This window comes from Drosophila willistoni, chromosome 3R (genome assembly GCF_018902025.1).
Source record: "Drosophila willistoni isolate 14030-0811.24 chromosome 3R, UCI_dwil_1.1, whole genome shotgun sequence".
Lineage (NCBI taxonomy): Eukaryota > Metazoa > Arthropoda > Insecta > Diptera > Drosophilidae > Drosophila > Drosophila willistoni.
This window is the reverse complement of record NC_061086.1, coordinates 27,050,249-27,062,241: the sequence shown is the minus strand read 5'-3', so window position 1 is coordinate 27,062,241 and position 11,993 is coordinate 27,050,249. Positions and strand designations below refer to the sequence as shown.

Here is an 11,993-nt window from a genome sequence, read left to right as displayed (position 1 = left end):
GACTTTTTACAAATCATTACTGTACAATCGATAACTGTTCGCTGTTTACGGTGATTATATCTTAACAAATAATTAACAATAAATTCGTAGTGAAAATTAGTGTCCATGCAAATAAAGTTAATAGAATTCAATAAATTAAATTGGTTCTTTCCGCGAATGCGCTGCCAAGCCAGGGATGCAATACATCGGCAACGACACAATCGACCAACAACTTGCAACCTTGCTTTGCTCGTTATCGCTACAGGGGAAAAATAAAATTAGTAACAAAAGCAAAATTATATTTGGCTGAAAAGTTACTTTTGCTGAGTGCCGTGGTATATTTAATTGCTTGTTTTGCGGCCAGCGTACGCCTTGTGCCTGTATCAGGACCAGGGACAAGAATAGCATCGAAGTAGGATCAGGACCAGGACACAAGACAGCAAGACCCAAGAGAGAGCAGCAGCAGCAGTAAAACCGAAACGAAACCCAAAATCAAGTTTCGTGCATTTCATCGTTCGTCGACTTCTTCTTCTTCCTCTTCTTCTGGTGCTGGGCAATTGGCTTGCTCCCCAAATCTATTATGAACAACAATAGTAAGCGGAAAACTCGACCTAGTGGCGGAGGTGGTGGTGGTGGTGCCAGCGGCGGCATCTCAAGGTAAGAAGAAGCAGCCGCAGCTGCAATAGAAGAATAAATGCAGTGCAAAAGAAAAGAAAAAGGAAAAAAAGCACCAGCAGCAGCAGCAAAAAAGACAAAAGAAACAAAATCAAATAAAAACGGAAAGCAAAAGAGCAAAAAACACACATGCAAGAGCAAGAGGAAGAGTGTGAGTGAGTGTGTGTGTGTGTTTGGGGGGTCTCTCTGTGGGGCTGTGAACGGTACGCAAACGGTGGGGTAGCAGGGTTAGGGGCGGGAGCTGCTTTCAACTGCGCTGCCCTGACAAATTGAAAAACCGCGTCGACAACGAAAACGACGACCAACTAAACTTAGTCAGCCTCAGCCAGCGAAAAGAGCACTCTCCGGGTCCGGTCTCCGCTTGAGAAAGGTGAAAGCGCGTTTCTTCATGTGATGTGATATCTATGCGTGTGTATGTGTGTGTGTGTGTTATTGTTGTTATTGCCATTGCTGCAACCTGACCAAGAGGAATCCAAAAAGCATTCTTGGTGGTGGTCACCGAAAGACGACCCCAAAACAGCAAAGCAAATGCAAATGGCGCTTATATAATAGCCCAACCTACTTAATGTGTATGTGAGATTGTGTGTGTGTCTGTGTGTGTGTGCTGGATCCTCAACATAGTTTCATATTCAGTAAATATATCACTTTATGCTTTGTTTACATTGTCAACAACAACAAATAGCTCAAATCATAATTTGCGTAAAGATTTCCTTTTCTACTACTGCTAATAAAGATGATGACGATGATTATGATAATGATGACGATGATAATGGCGCGGCTCGGATTGCCGTTTGCCCATTGGCTCAAATGCGGTTCTCCACAAAAACAAAAAAAAAATATATATATATTTATAAAGTCCGGTCGGACTGTCGGTCAATCCCCGTTCCCCCTATTGGCGTCTCACTCGCACCCCCAAACTGCTCTGCTGCGCCCTTTAAATTTTCAATTGAAATATGACTGTAACACACAAACAAATAAACGCACACACACACATACATACATATGTATGGTCACATCCGCATTTGTATACACAGTGTATTATAAAAGCATCGGTACATACATACATACATATACATTTATTTACTTATAAACCGAGAATTCTGAAATTGAAGACTGGGCAAATATCACGTATCCAAAACGTTTCAGATGAAAGTCTCGTTTTGTTTAAAACCTAAGTAACCTCTCTCATTGCAGTGTATCTCAATTTAGTTATGGTAACGGTATAACTACTGTTATTTCTATTTCATATTACACTTCTTTGAAAAGGGTCATCAAATTTCCAACCATCTTGATCTAACGATCCATGCTGATCAAATACTTTTAAGTTTCCCGATTCACATGCGATTATTGTGGCCATATCTCTGATAATTGCCTCCATGCCATATATTCGCAAGTCTAGCTTGATGGATCCCACTGTAGAGTGCAGTGATACTACACTTATGTATAACGCACGTAGACACACACGCGCACAATCTATTCTACGTACATTTTGCCTGCCACGGCCTCTTCTTTTCTTTTTTTTTTTTCTGTTTCGTTCATATGCAGTTTCTTGCATTGTCAGCAGTTTGCTGTGACGACGTCGCCTGCTGCTGCTGTTGTTGTTGTTGTTTCTTTGGCACACTTTGCCGCCCATTGGCTGTGTCGGGGGGTGTTCACAAATTTGGGTCACTTTACAAATTTGTATTTTTTTTTTTTTTTTGCTGACCAAACGAGGCACATTTTGTTGTTGTTGTTGCTGTTCTCTTGTTCTTCGTCGCTTGCCATTTAATCTCTCTACTTAGTTGCCTTCGTTTCAGCCTATTTCTCGCTCTTCTCTCCCATTGCATCTTTCTCTCTTCTTCGTTGCTTCTTCCATACCTTCTCCTACTCTTGGCTTATCACACTGCTGGCGCACGCCACGCATGATTCATTTATGAAAACGCATTCTGCTTCTGTTTGTTTTTTTTTTTCCTCCTTGTTTTTTTTTTTGTTTTTCATTCACGAAAATGTTCAGAGTGCACGCTTCATGGATTGTTGCTTTTGTTCCTCCACCAGCAGCAGCAGCAGCAACCCCCTGGTCTGCCTGCCTGCTTCGGGTCTTGCCCACACCCACGCACGCGGCGCTTCTTAAGAGAATGTGTGCGTGTGTGTGTGTGTGTGTGTGTGTGTGTGTGTGCACTGAATGGGTTCATTGTGCGTTTGGGCGATTTCACGGTCGTCGATCCTGCACGCAACCCCCATTCCAGACCACTATATAAGTATTCTTGGGGTTCCAATAGAAAGCTTTCGTTTCATACCCTTCTTAAAACTGTGGCATATTTATTTTGTCGCGCTAATATGTTGTTAATATAAATTATTCTCAAAGGCCAGATGGGGGAGGGTATTTAAAGTTCGCCAAGGTCAAGAATAAGATACTCCTGCCTGAGGATACAGTGAACTCTCATAATGAACGTCGTGAGCAAAAAGGAAACCAAGTCTTCGAATCTCTCAGCAGTTGAATAAAATTGTTTATATATGTACTTTAGTGACTGAAAACAACAAAACAATAAAGACTAAAAATAACTATTTAAAATTCAATTAAATGAAAACATTTGTACCTGCAACTGGTTTTTAATCGGAGTGTTTAAGGGGTTTCCGAATTTATATTGCATATTTGTTACTTTGAATGCATAATTCTATATACTGTGATTCGATTTTGACAGATACAACTCCAACGATAACAGTTTGAGGACAGCAAATAATAAGGCAGGCAGCGGAGGAGCCACATCAATTTCAACGTCTGGAGGAGGCGGAGGAGGGGCACGTCCGCTGGCGCAAGGCGTTTACAATAATACGTATTTCATGCACTCGGCCACAGCATTGGTGGGCAGCGTTGTGGAGGTGCGCCTGCGATCGGGAAATATCTACGAGGGCGTGTTTCGCACATTCTCGGGCAATTTTGACATCGCACTGGAGCTACCGGCGTGCATTAAGTCCAAGAATTTGCCGGATGAGGGCAAAGTGCCGAAACACATTATATTCCCGGCCGACACTGTTGTGAACATTGTGGCCAAGGACTTTGATTCGCAGTTCGCCACATCGGCTGGCTTTCAGACTGATGGCGCCATATCGGACAAGTGCAATGGTGAGATGGTATATCTATCTGCCTGCCAGTCACATCCTCTAACTTACTCCTTCTTTTGTTTTGCTTATGTCTTCTGTATTAGGTGCGCGTCTGGATGAAAAAGAATTGGAGCCATGGGATTCGGGTGCCAATGGCGATATTGACATAGAGCTAGATGGCGCAGCCAATGGTTGGGATGCAAATGAGATGTTCCGCAAGAACGAGAATCAGTTCGGTGTGACATCCACATTTGACGATTCCCTGTCATCATATACAGTGCCTTTGGATAAGGGCGACTCACTGGAGTTCAAGGAGGCTGAGGCCAAAGCCGAAAAATTGGCAGCAGAGATTGAAAACAATCCCGTTTGTCGCGAGCGTCTGGACTTGGAGAATGGCGATGAGGAGGCGCTATTTGCGGCAGTTGAACGTCCAGGAGCGCACGAGCAGCAAGATCAGCAACAGCAGCAGCATCATCAGCAACAGCCGCATCAGAGGTCGGCTGAACGGGATCGGGAGCGCAACGATCGCGAAAGAGAACGTGAGGAGAGGGAACGCGAACGTGATCGTGATCGTGACCGTGGCAACAATAAGCCGCGCGGCGGAACCGATTACCAACTGAGAGAGACCATGAGCAGTGATCGTTATATTACGAAGCAGACGCGCAGCATCACCGGACCGCCGCCCTCACACGTGGGCAGTGGCGGACGGGACCGGGACAACAGTATGATGATGCAGCAAGGTGGCATGGGCGGACCTGGCCAAGGCGGTGCAACGCAGTCTACTGCGGCTCTCATACTGGCCGGCGGTTTGAAGAGCACTGCACCGCCCTCATCAAGCAATGTGGCCACGGACACAAGCGGCAAATATGGAGGCGGTGGTCCAATGGTGAAACGTAAAACTGTGCCGCAAGGCGGCAAACTTATGCGCGGTAATCCACCCAGCAGTGGCGGAAGCGGCGGCGGCGGTGGTGGCAATGGCAACAATGCCTCCGTATCCCAAGGTGGCAGCAGCAATTCTGGTGGCCATGGCAAGGGTGGCTATCAGCCGTCCATAAGCATGCAGAATCAATATTCGTATCAGGGCAATTCGCAGATCATGCACGGGTAAGCAACAAGGAGTCAATTTTATTCGATGAGCAGAGATTTCTTTATTTCTCTTTTGGTTTTCTAATATAGCAGCTCTTCACAATATCGTAACCAATCTCACATGGGCGGTGGCAACAGTGGCTCCAAAGTGAATGGCGATGCGAACTCCAATGCGGGCAAGGCACTTCCGCCCCGGCAATTGAGGCAGTATCAGGGTTCACAGAGTAATTCATCGCTTAACTATAGCGGGGAATCTCAGCCGATGGGTAAATCCATGCATGGTACCCAGACTGGTCACTCTGGCCAAAATAGCAACTCGCCGCCACTTCAGACAGGCGGACAACAACAACAGCAGCAGCAACAACAACAGCAGCAACAACAGCAGCAGCAACAACAACAACAACAGCAGCAGCAGCAACAACAACAACAGACGCATCAGCACCAAGGCAACATGCAGCCACAAAGCCAACAGCCGCAGCCACAGCGGCCACAACGTTCACGGGATAATCAGTTGCAGGATCTAAGACAATTTGGTCAGGACTTCCAATTGGCGCCTAGCAACACTCCGCCGCAACAGCAGCAGCAGCAGCAGCAACCCCAAGTACAGCAGCAGCCATCACAGGTAAGGCTACTAATAAAGTGAACTTTAACAGACAATATGATACAAATCGTACAAATTTGTGGTTTTTTTCTCAAGCCTTTGCAGCAACAGCAGCAACAACAACAGCAGCAGCAGCAACAACAACGTTCTCTCCAGCAATCAGCCTCGCCGCCGCAACAGCAACAGCAGCAAGGCCAGCAACAGCAGCCGCAACAGCAGCCGCCGCAGCAGCAACATGTGGCCATGCAACATCATGTGCCACCGCCTCATATACAGCATCAGGCCCCCTTATCACAGCCACACTATGTGCCTCAACAGCCACCACAACAACAGCCGCCGCCTCAACAGCAACAACAGCAGCAGCAGCAACAGCAACAACATGTACCGCCACATCTGCAGCAAAAGCCTCAACAGCAGTTGGTACAAGAACCGCCGCATCAGCCACAGCCCATGTATCATGCCATGCCGCCTCCTCAAACATCGCCGGTGGTCATTGCGTCGCCAGTGTTGCTAGAGCAACCACCGCCTCCATTGCAGCAGGCTCCTCCACCGCTGCAACAGCCGCCACAGTTGGCTACTCCCAAGCCAGAGGTCTCGCCGGCTCCAAATAACAGCAGCAATACGACACCAACTGGCATAGCCAGTACACCGACAACTGCCCCTGCGGCGGCAACGAGTGTTGTTGGTTCCGACAAATCCACGGCAACGGGAACAGCTGGGAACGGCAGTGGCACCACTAGTACCAGCACCGTTGCCAGCGGAAGCACGCCAGTGGTTAAGAAACCACATGTGCTTAATCCATCGGCCAAGCCGTTCACACCGCGTGGCCCCAGCACGCCTAATCCTTCGCGGCCGCACACACCACAGACGCCAGTGCCCATGCCGGGCATATACGCTACAGGCACCCACGTCCCGGCAGCGGCCAATCAGCCAGTCTACGTGTTGCAGCAGCCGCATCCATTCCAGCCACCCACACACCCACAGGCCGGACAGCAGCAGCGTCTACGACGCAATAACTTTGGTAAGAGCGCATGCGAATGTCGAATCACGATTGGTGATTGATTTATAATCATGTTACCTTTTTGTATTTTGCAGGTCCCATGGCAACATCGCAGATGCATGTAGCAGCCTCAGCGGCCACAGGTCAACCACTGCTGGCCACGGCACCCATACAACAGTTCATACCGTATCAGCATGCGCCGCATCCACAGCATTTCCAATCACAGGCATTTGCCCCGATGCAAATGCGTTTGTACCAGGATCAGCCACAGCAGCTGCAGTTCATAGCGCAGACACCGCCCTCGACAACACCGTCGCCGGGACAGCCGCATCAGACTTTCCATCCGCCACCACAGCCCTCCCCTGCCGGCGGGGGACCGCAGCCCGCATTCACGCCTCCCACACAACCGGCGCAGCCTACATATCAGCTGATGTGCGTGCATCCTTCTCAGATCATACAAAATCCATATTTCCCGCAGCCGCAGCCACAGCATCCGCCGCCAAATCCACAGTTTCAAATTGTAATGCAGCAGCAGATGCCGCAGTAAAATGCCACACGGCTTTTGGCGACGAATGACACAACGATTGGGTTGGGTTTGGTCTTTGGGCCATATATTGCCCGCCTGAGTTATTGTCGTCGTCGTCGTCATCATCATAGTCGTCGTGGAAATGTGGGAGCTATATGCGCAGCATTCATTAAGCAACACACTCACACACACACACAGAGCACTTACATACACACACACACGCCTATATACATTATTGCCAGCAACAACCACATAGTAAACATCATATGCCACATCCGCAACAAACTTGTGTGAACGCGCGGCTTTTGTTGTCGCTCCAAGCGATATTTTTCCTTTTTTTCATAAAAAAACACACACACAAATACACTATTGCACCACACCCACACCTATACACACGCATACGCATACATATAATCATGTCACCTTCCCCCACATCCCCTTACAGACCAGCAACACCAACAACAACAACAAACAACTAGGAAATTATAAAAATACGTTTAAAATCAAAGGGAAACTAGTGAATTTTTTCAAATTTCAAGACTTCTAACAGCGCACGGAAGCCAAAAACAAAAAAAAAAAACAACAACAAGAATAACACCAACAACAACAACAACAAAATGAATAATAATCAGCAATCACGAACCGAAGAATCGTCTTAAAGAAAATGCTAAAAGCAAACGTCTTATTGAAAATCAGAGTAAAATGCAATATTATATAATGAGCGTCAGTCTGAACCAAAAATCAAAATACAATTGATTATACAATTGATTAGGCGCGTTGCATGATAAAATAAAGAACATTTTCAAAAAAGAAAAAAACAACAAAACAAAAATCAAAAAATAATATTTTTTTTGTGGAATTGATAAAGTCAAATTAAGTCGATATTATAAAGTTTTTGTAAATTTGTTCAAAACATTATACAATTTTTTCAATTGACATCAGTGCTATTGATATATAATTCTAATCTAATACGATTTGGCGTGCATGCAACATATTACTCAATCTTAAACTCTATCCCCAACCCACCCACTACACACACAAACACACACACACTCTCGTACAGAGAAATCCGCAGCCCCACACAAAAACACAACACCCACCCCTACTTCCCATACACACACACACACACACACAATACACATAGAAAAAGAATGAAAATATGAAGTGAAACGACAGGCAGACACTAAAAACCCAGAGTCATCATTCCAAGTTCATTTTTTCCCCACAAGGCCTTTACAAAGGATTCGCAACTGATGAAGATTTAATTAAGAGATCTCTGTAAAAAACGAAAACACAAATTAGAACCTTTGTTTGCTTTGCGGAAATGCGAAAATCGAATGTGAAACGAAAAGAAAATCGTAAAAAACTGATTAATTTGATTTGAAATTCAATTTTGTTTTCACCGCTCCTTCTCCAACTTTTCCACATAATATCCTTCTATTTTCCTTCCTTTTCCCCCCCAATTCCTAAACTATTCGCAATTAATATACAATTTTCTAAAAGCAATTATTTTTTATTATTCATATTATTATTATTATACTTATTATATTTACAGAAAATGTAAAACGCATGAGTCTGAGTCAGGTTTCTTTTTTATTTTATTTTTTTTTTGTTCTTTTGGGTTTTAGTGACTCTGTTGTCCTTCTAGAATTAAACACGTATTTATCCTTTTGCCCGTCACAGGAATCAGTTTTGATTATATTTGATTATGATCAAGAAGCATCTGTTGTGGTCTGTTTTGTTTTGTAAACCTTCAAGTTTCCTTAAATGAAAAAAGAATATTAAAAAAGAAAAACAAAAAATAATAATTATTATAAATTTAAATAAAAAAAAAAAAACAAAAACAAAAAACTACAAAAAAAAAAGAAGAGAAAAAAAAACAAAACATCAAAAAGCGTATGCATTTCTTTTATTTCAAGCAATCTCTGAAGGTCATCTTGCATCAAGTGGATGAGGATGGTTATCCGGTTGACTGGCTGGTTGGTCGTAAATAGGAACTACAATGTTGAGATTTCTTTACCCAAACTCGTCAAAATGGCTGTGATATGAATAGAGACACAACATAAAGTCACAAACATTTTAACGACATGGTATAAGAAAGTTGCAGTCAATTCACATATTCTAAGGATACCATCCATTTCGAATACTGTTGCAGGAATACTCGCACGAAACTCATCAAAATGGCTGTGATATGAGTTGAATAAAATGGCAACATTTCACAACCCCCTTGAAGAGTTACGTAAGAAATTCCATCTTTTGCCGGAACGGATTCCAAAAAAACACTTGTTGGCTCCACTCACTTGCAGAGTGCAATAACTCCAACCACGGACCCCCTCTCCACCACTGCGTTCTCGTCCTTCCCTTCATCCATTATGCGTATGCAGTTGTTCGCTCTCTCTCGGTCGCTCGCTCTCTGTCTCTGTTGGCTGGTACTCCCAGAGTGTGTGGCGAATAATGAGGGGAAAAATGCAAAACGATGCTCATTGCAATGCCCATCAAAGCTGGCTGTGATACGCTTCAAATGCAAAAATATCTTTCTTCAGCCCTTTTTGATGACATTGAAAGTAAGACGCAATTCACACACACACACATGAACACAGACATAGACACACAGGATGGGGATACACTGCACTGCTTATAAATTATCCTGGTAAACGAACTCCAAATATGTACATACATATGTATATAAAAATTCACGTAATCAAATGCGATGATGGCATTTGGGACGACGTTAGCGACGTTTTAGAAAAACGTAAAGTAATTGACGTACAACATAAGCGGCTTTCGTTTTTCCATTTGTGTGTGTGTGCGTGTGCTTGTCTGTGTGTGTGAGTATGCGTTTGTATTTGTGTGTGTCCGTATCCTGTAGTTTTTCTATTTCCGGCGTTTCTAGTAATTTGATTGCTGGAGCTGGAACTTGACTAGAGAGGATTAGATTAGTCTGTATGTATATTTGTACAGTATCAATGTGTGTGTGTGTTTGTGTGTATGCGCGTGTCTGTTTGCCCGCCCTGCGCAGGGTATGTTCGAACTGTGAACAACGTTATCTTTGCTTACGTTTTACTTTTTCTGTATCCTTCTTTGTTCTGTAGGTTAAGTAGCCGAAAACGTTGCATGTTGCATACATATGCGTAAGTTTGTGTGTGCGTGTGTGTGTGTGTGTGTGTTGCGACGACCACCGCCCTCTGCTGGAGCTAAAGTGTCTGCCAAACAGTCTAACTGTGTTGCCTACTCTCTCTCCTTTCTGCCAAACGCCATTCGCTTCTTGTCTATGCGTCTCTCCGCTGTCTGCGCGAATACGAGTGTGAGTATTCGAGTCTGTCTATCTGTATGTGTGTGTGTGTACCTCTGTGTTTTCACCCTTAACGTGCCCTTCCCAAGAGCCGGCGGCTCAGCCATAACAGCAACAATAACCATCCACCACTCCGCATCCTTTCCTCACTCACCAAAAAGAAAAAAGAGAGTGCTCGCTAATACATTGTGGACAAGTAAGTAAATAATAATGCAATCCTCTTTTTCTTCCATCCATTCTGTGTGATCGCTTGCGAGTAGGTTAGGGTGTTGCCCAGTCGGCTGGCTGATTGATTCCTAAATGGGCACTGGGCACTGCTCCTACTGCAGTTTATGCATTCGAATAGTGGATGTGGATGTGGATGTGTGTATGTATGTATGCATGATTTGTGTTGTAGTCGAAACCATCCCTTATGTTTTCCGGCATAGCTCAGGCTCTGACATGAAGCAGCCCGGCCCGGCCCGACAAAAACCACGTCCCTCTCACTCTCTCTGCTTTCTACCTCTCAGTCCTTCATCCATGCATCTCTCTTTCTCGCTCTCTTCCTTCTTCCTGTTGGCACTCTTTCTGTACATCGACATCTGCTTTGGTTTGTGTGTGCCTGTGTGTGTGTGTGTGTGTATTACTACGAACGCAGACGGACTTGGGCTTGCCACCCACCCTTTTTCCAACAAAAAAGCAAACCTCATCATAGCCCATCGTCGTGGTCTTGGTTCTGAGTTCTGGGTCTGGCTCTGGCTTTGGCTCTGGCTCTGGTCGGCGTTTGTCGTGTGTATACCGAAATACGTAAAATTCATTTGTAGCTCTTGTTGTTGTTGTTGGTGGTGGTGGTGCTGCTGCTGCTGCTACCGCCGACTCCGTTGTCCTCACCTTGGTTGCTGCTGTTCTTTTCTTGTTGATGTTCTTGTTGTTGTTGCTGTTGGTGGTCCGCCCAATGCCAAGATGGATTTAATGCGTCTTTAATTATGGCATTCTGTTGATCTTGGAATCCATTCCATCCCGATGTCCTCATCCAATTGGCTTTGGGTGGTCCTCTGTGCATCTTCTGTATTCTGCGGATGCCACACATACGAGAATTGTATTGTATCCTCCACAATGACAGTATACCAAAACTTTTCGCATCCGTTTAATATGTATCTTGGTTGAATATCCGATGTATCCGCCGTACCCGCTGTATCCTTGCTTGGCCATGCCTTTCGCCTTTTGCGCAGTTTCTAAATTTCCCAAAAAAAAAATGGAAAAAAACCGAAAGAAACGCCTGTGTGTTCTTCTATACAAAAATTTTCACTATACGCTTTCACTTGAGTTTAACACTGATTAATCCATATTTTGTTTAGTCATTGCAGTTTGTTTGGTTTTTTTCATTTTTTTGATTATTTCTTTATTTATTTATTGTGCATTTTGCCACTCAATTGGCAATAATTTATTAACCGGTTTTCCTTGCGACGTTTTTCGCTTTTTTACAACCACACACACAGAGAACAGGACGAGTAACTGCCGTGGCGGCGGCTGCCATTCGCTTCTTTTCGTCCTTGTGTGTGTATTCGGCTCTTTGGCTGGCTGGCTAGGCTAACGACTTCGGCTCTCTGCCTCGGCATCTCGGCTGAGCTCGTATTGCGGTATAGTTTTCAATTACAAAACTCTGTCGGATGGGTGCGCGCGCTAAAAATGGGCAAAAAAGTCGCGCCCCCATCTGCCAACCACCGTAATACACACAAAATGTATTCGCTTTTTGTTGCTTCCATTTCACTTT

The 11,993-nt window shown here is 44.7% G+C and overlaps 1 protein-coding gene across 2 annotated transcripts; it reads left to right on the top strand.

The window, feature by feature from the left end:
* Positions 1 to 41: 41 nt before the first annotated feature.
* LOC6646966 (ataxin-2 homolog) lies at positions 42 to 8,454 on the top strand. Of its 2 annotated transcripts, none has more exons than XM_047009144.1 (6): positions 42 to 636; positions 3,336 to 3,757; positions 3,840 to 4,839; positions 4,915 to 5,443; positions 5,519 to 6,443; positions 6,518 to 8,454. In XM_047009144.1, the coding sequence occupies exons 1-6, from the start codon at positions 560 to 562 to the stop codon at positions 6,967 to 6,969; spliced, it is 3,405 nt and encodes a 1,134-aa protein (XP_046865100.1). In that variant the 5' UTR covers positions 42 to 559; the 3' UTR covers positions 6,970 to 8,454. The 2 variants fall into 2 exon arrangements, with proteins under 2 accessions (XP_046865100.1, XP_046865099.1); XM_047009143.1 differs by having other exon boundaries at positions 4,912 to 5,443.
* The last annotated feature ends 3,539 nt before the right edge of the window (positions 8,455 to 11,993 follow it).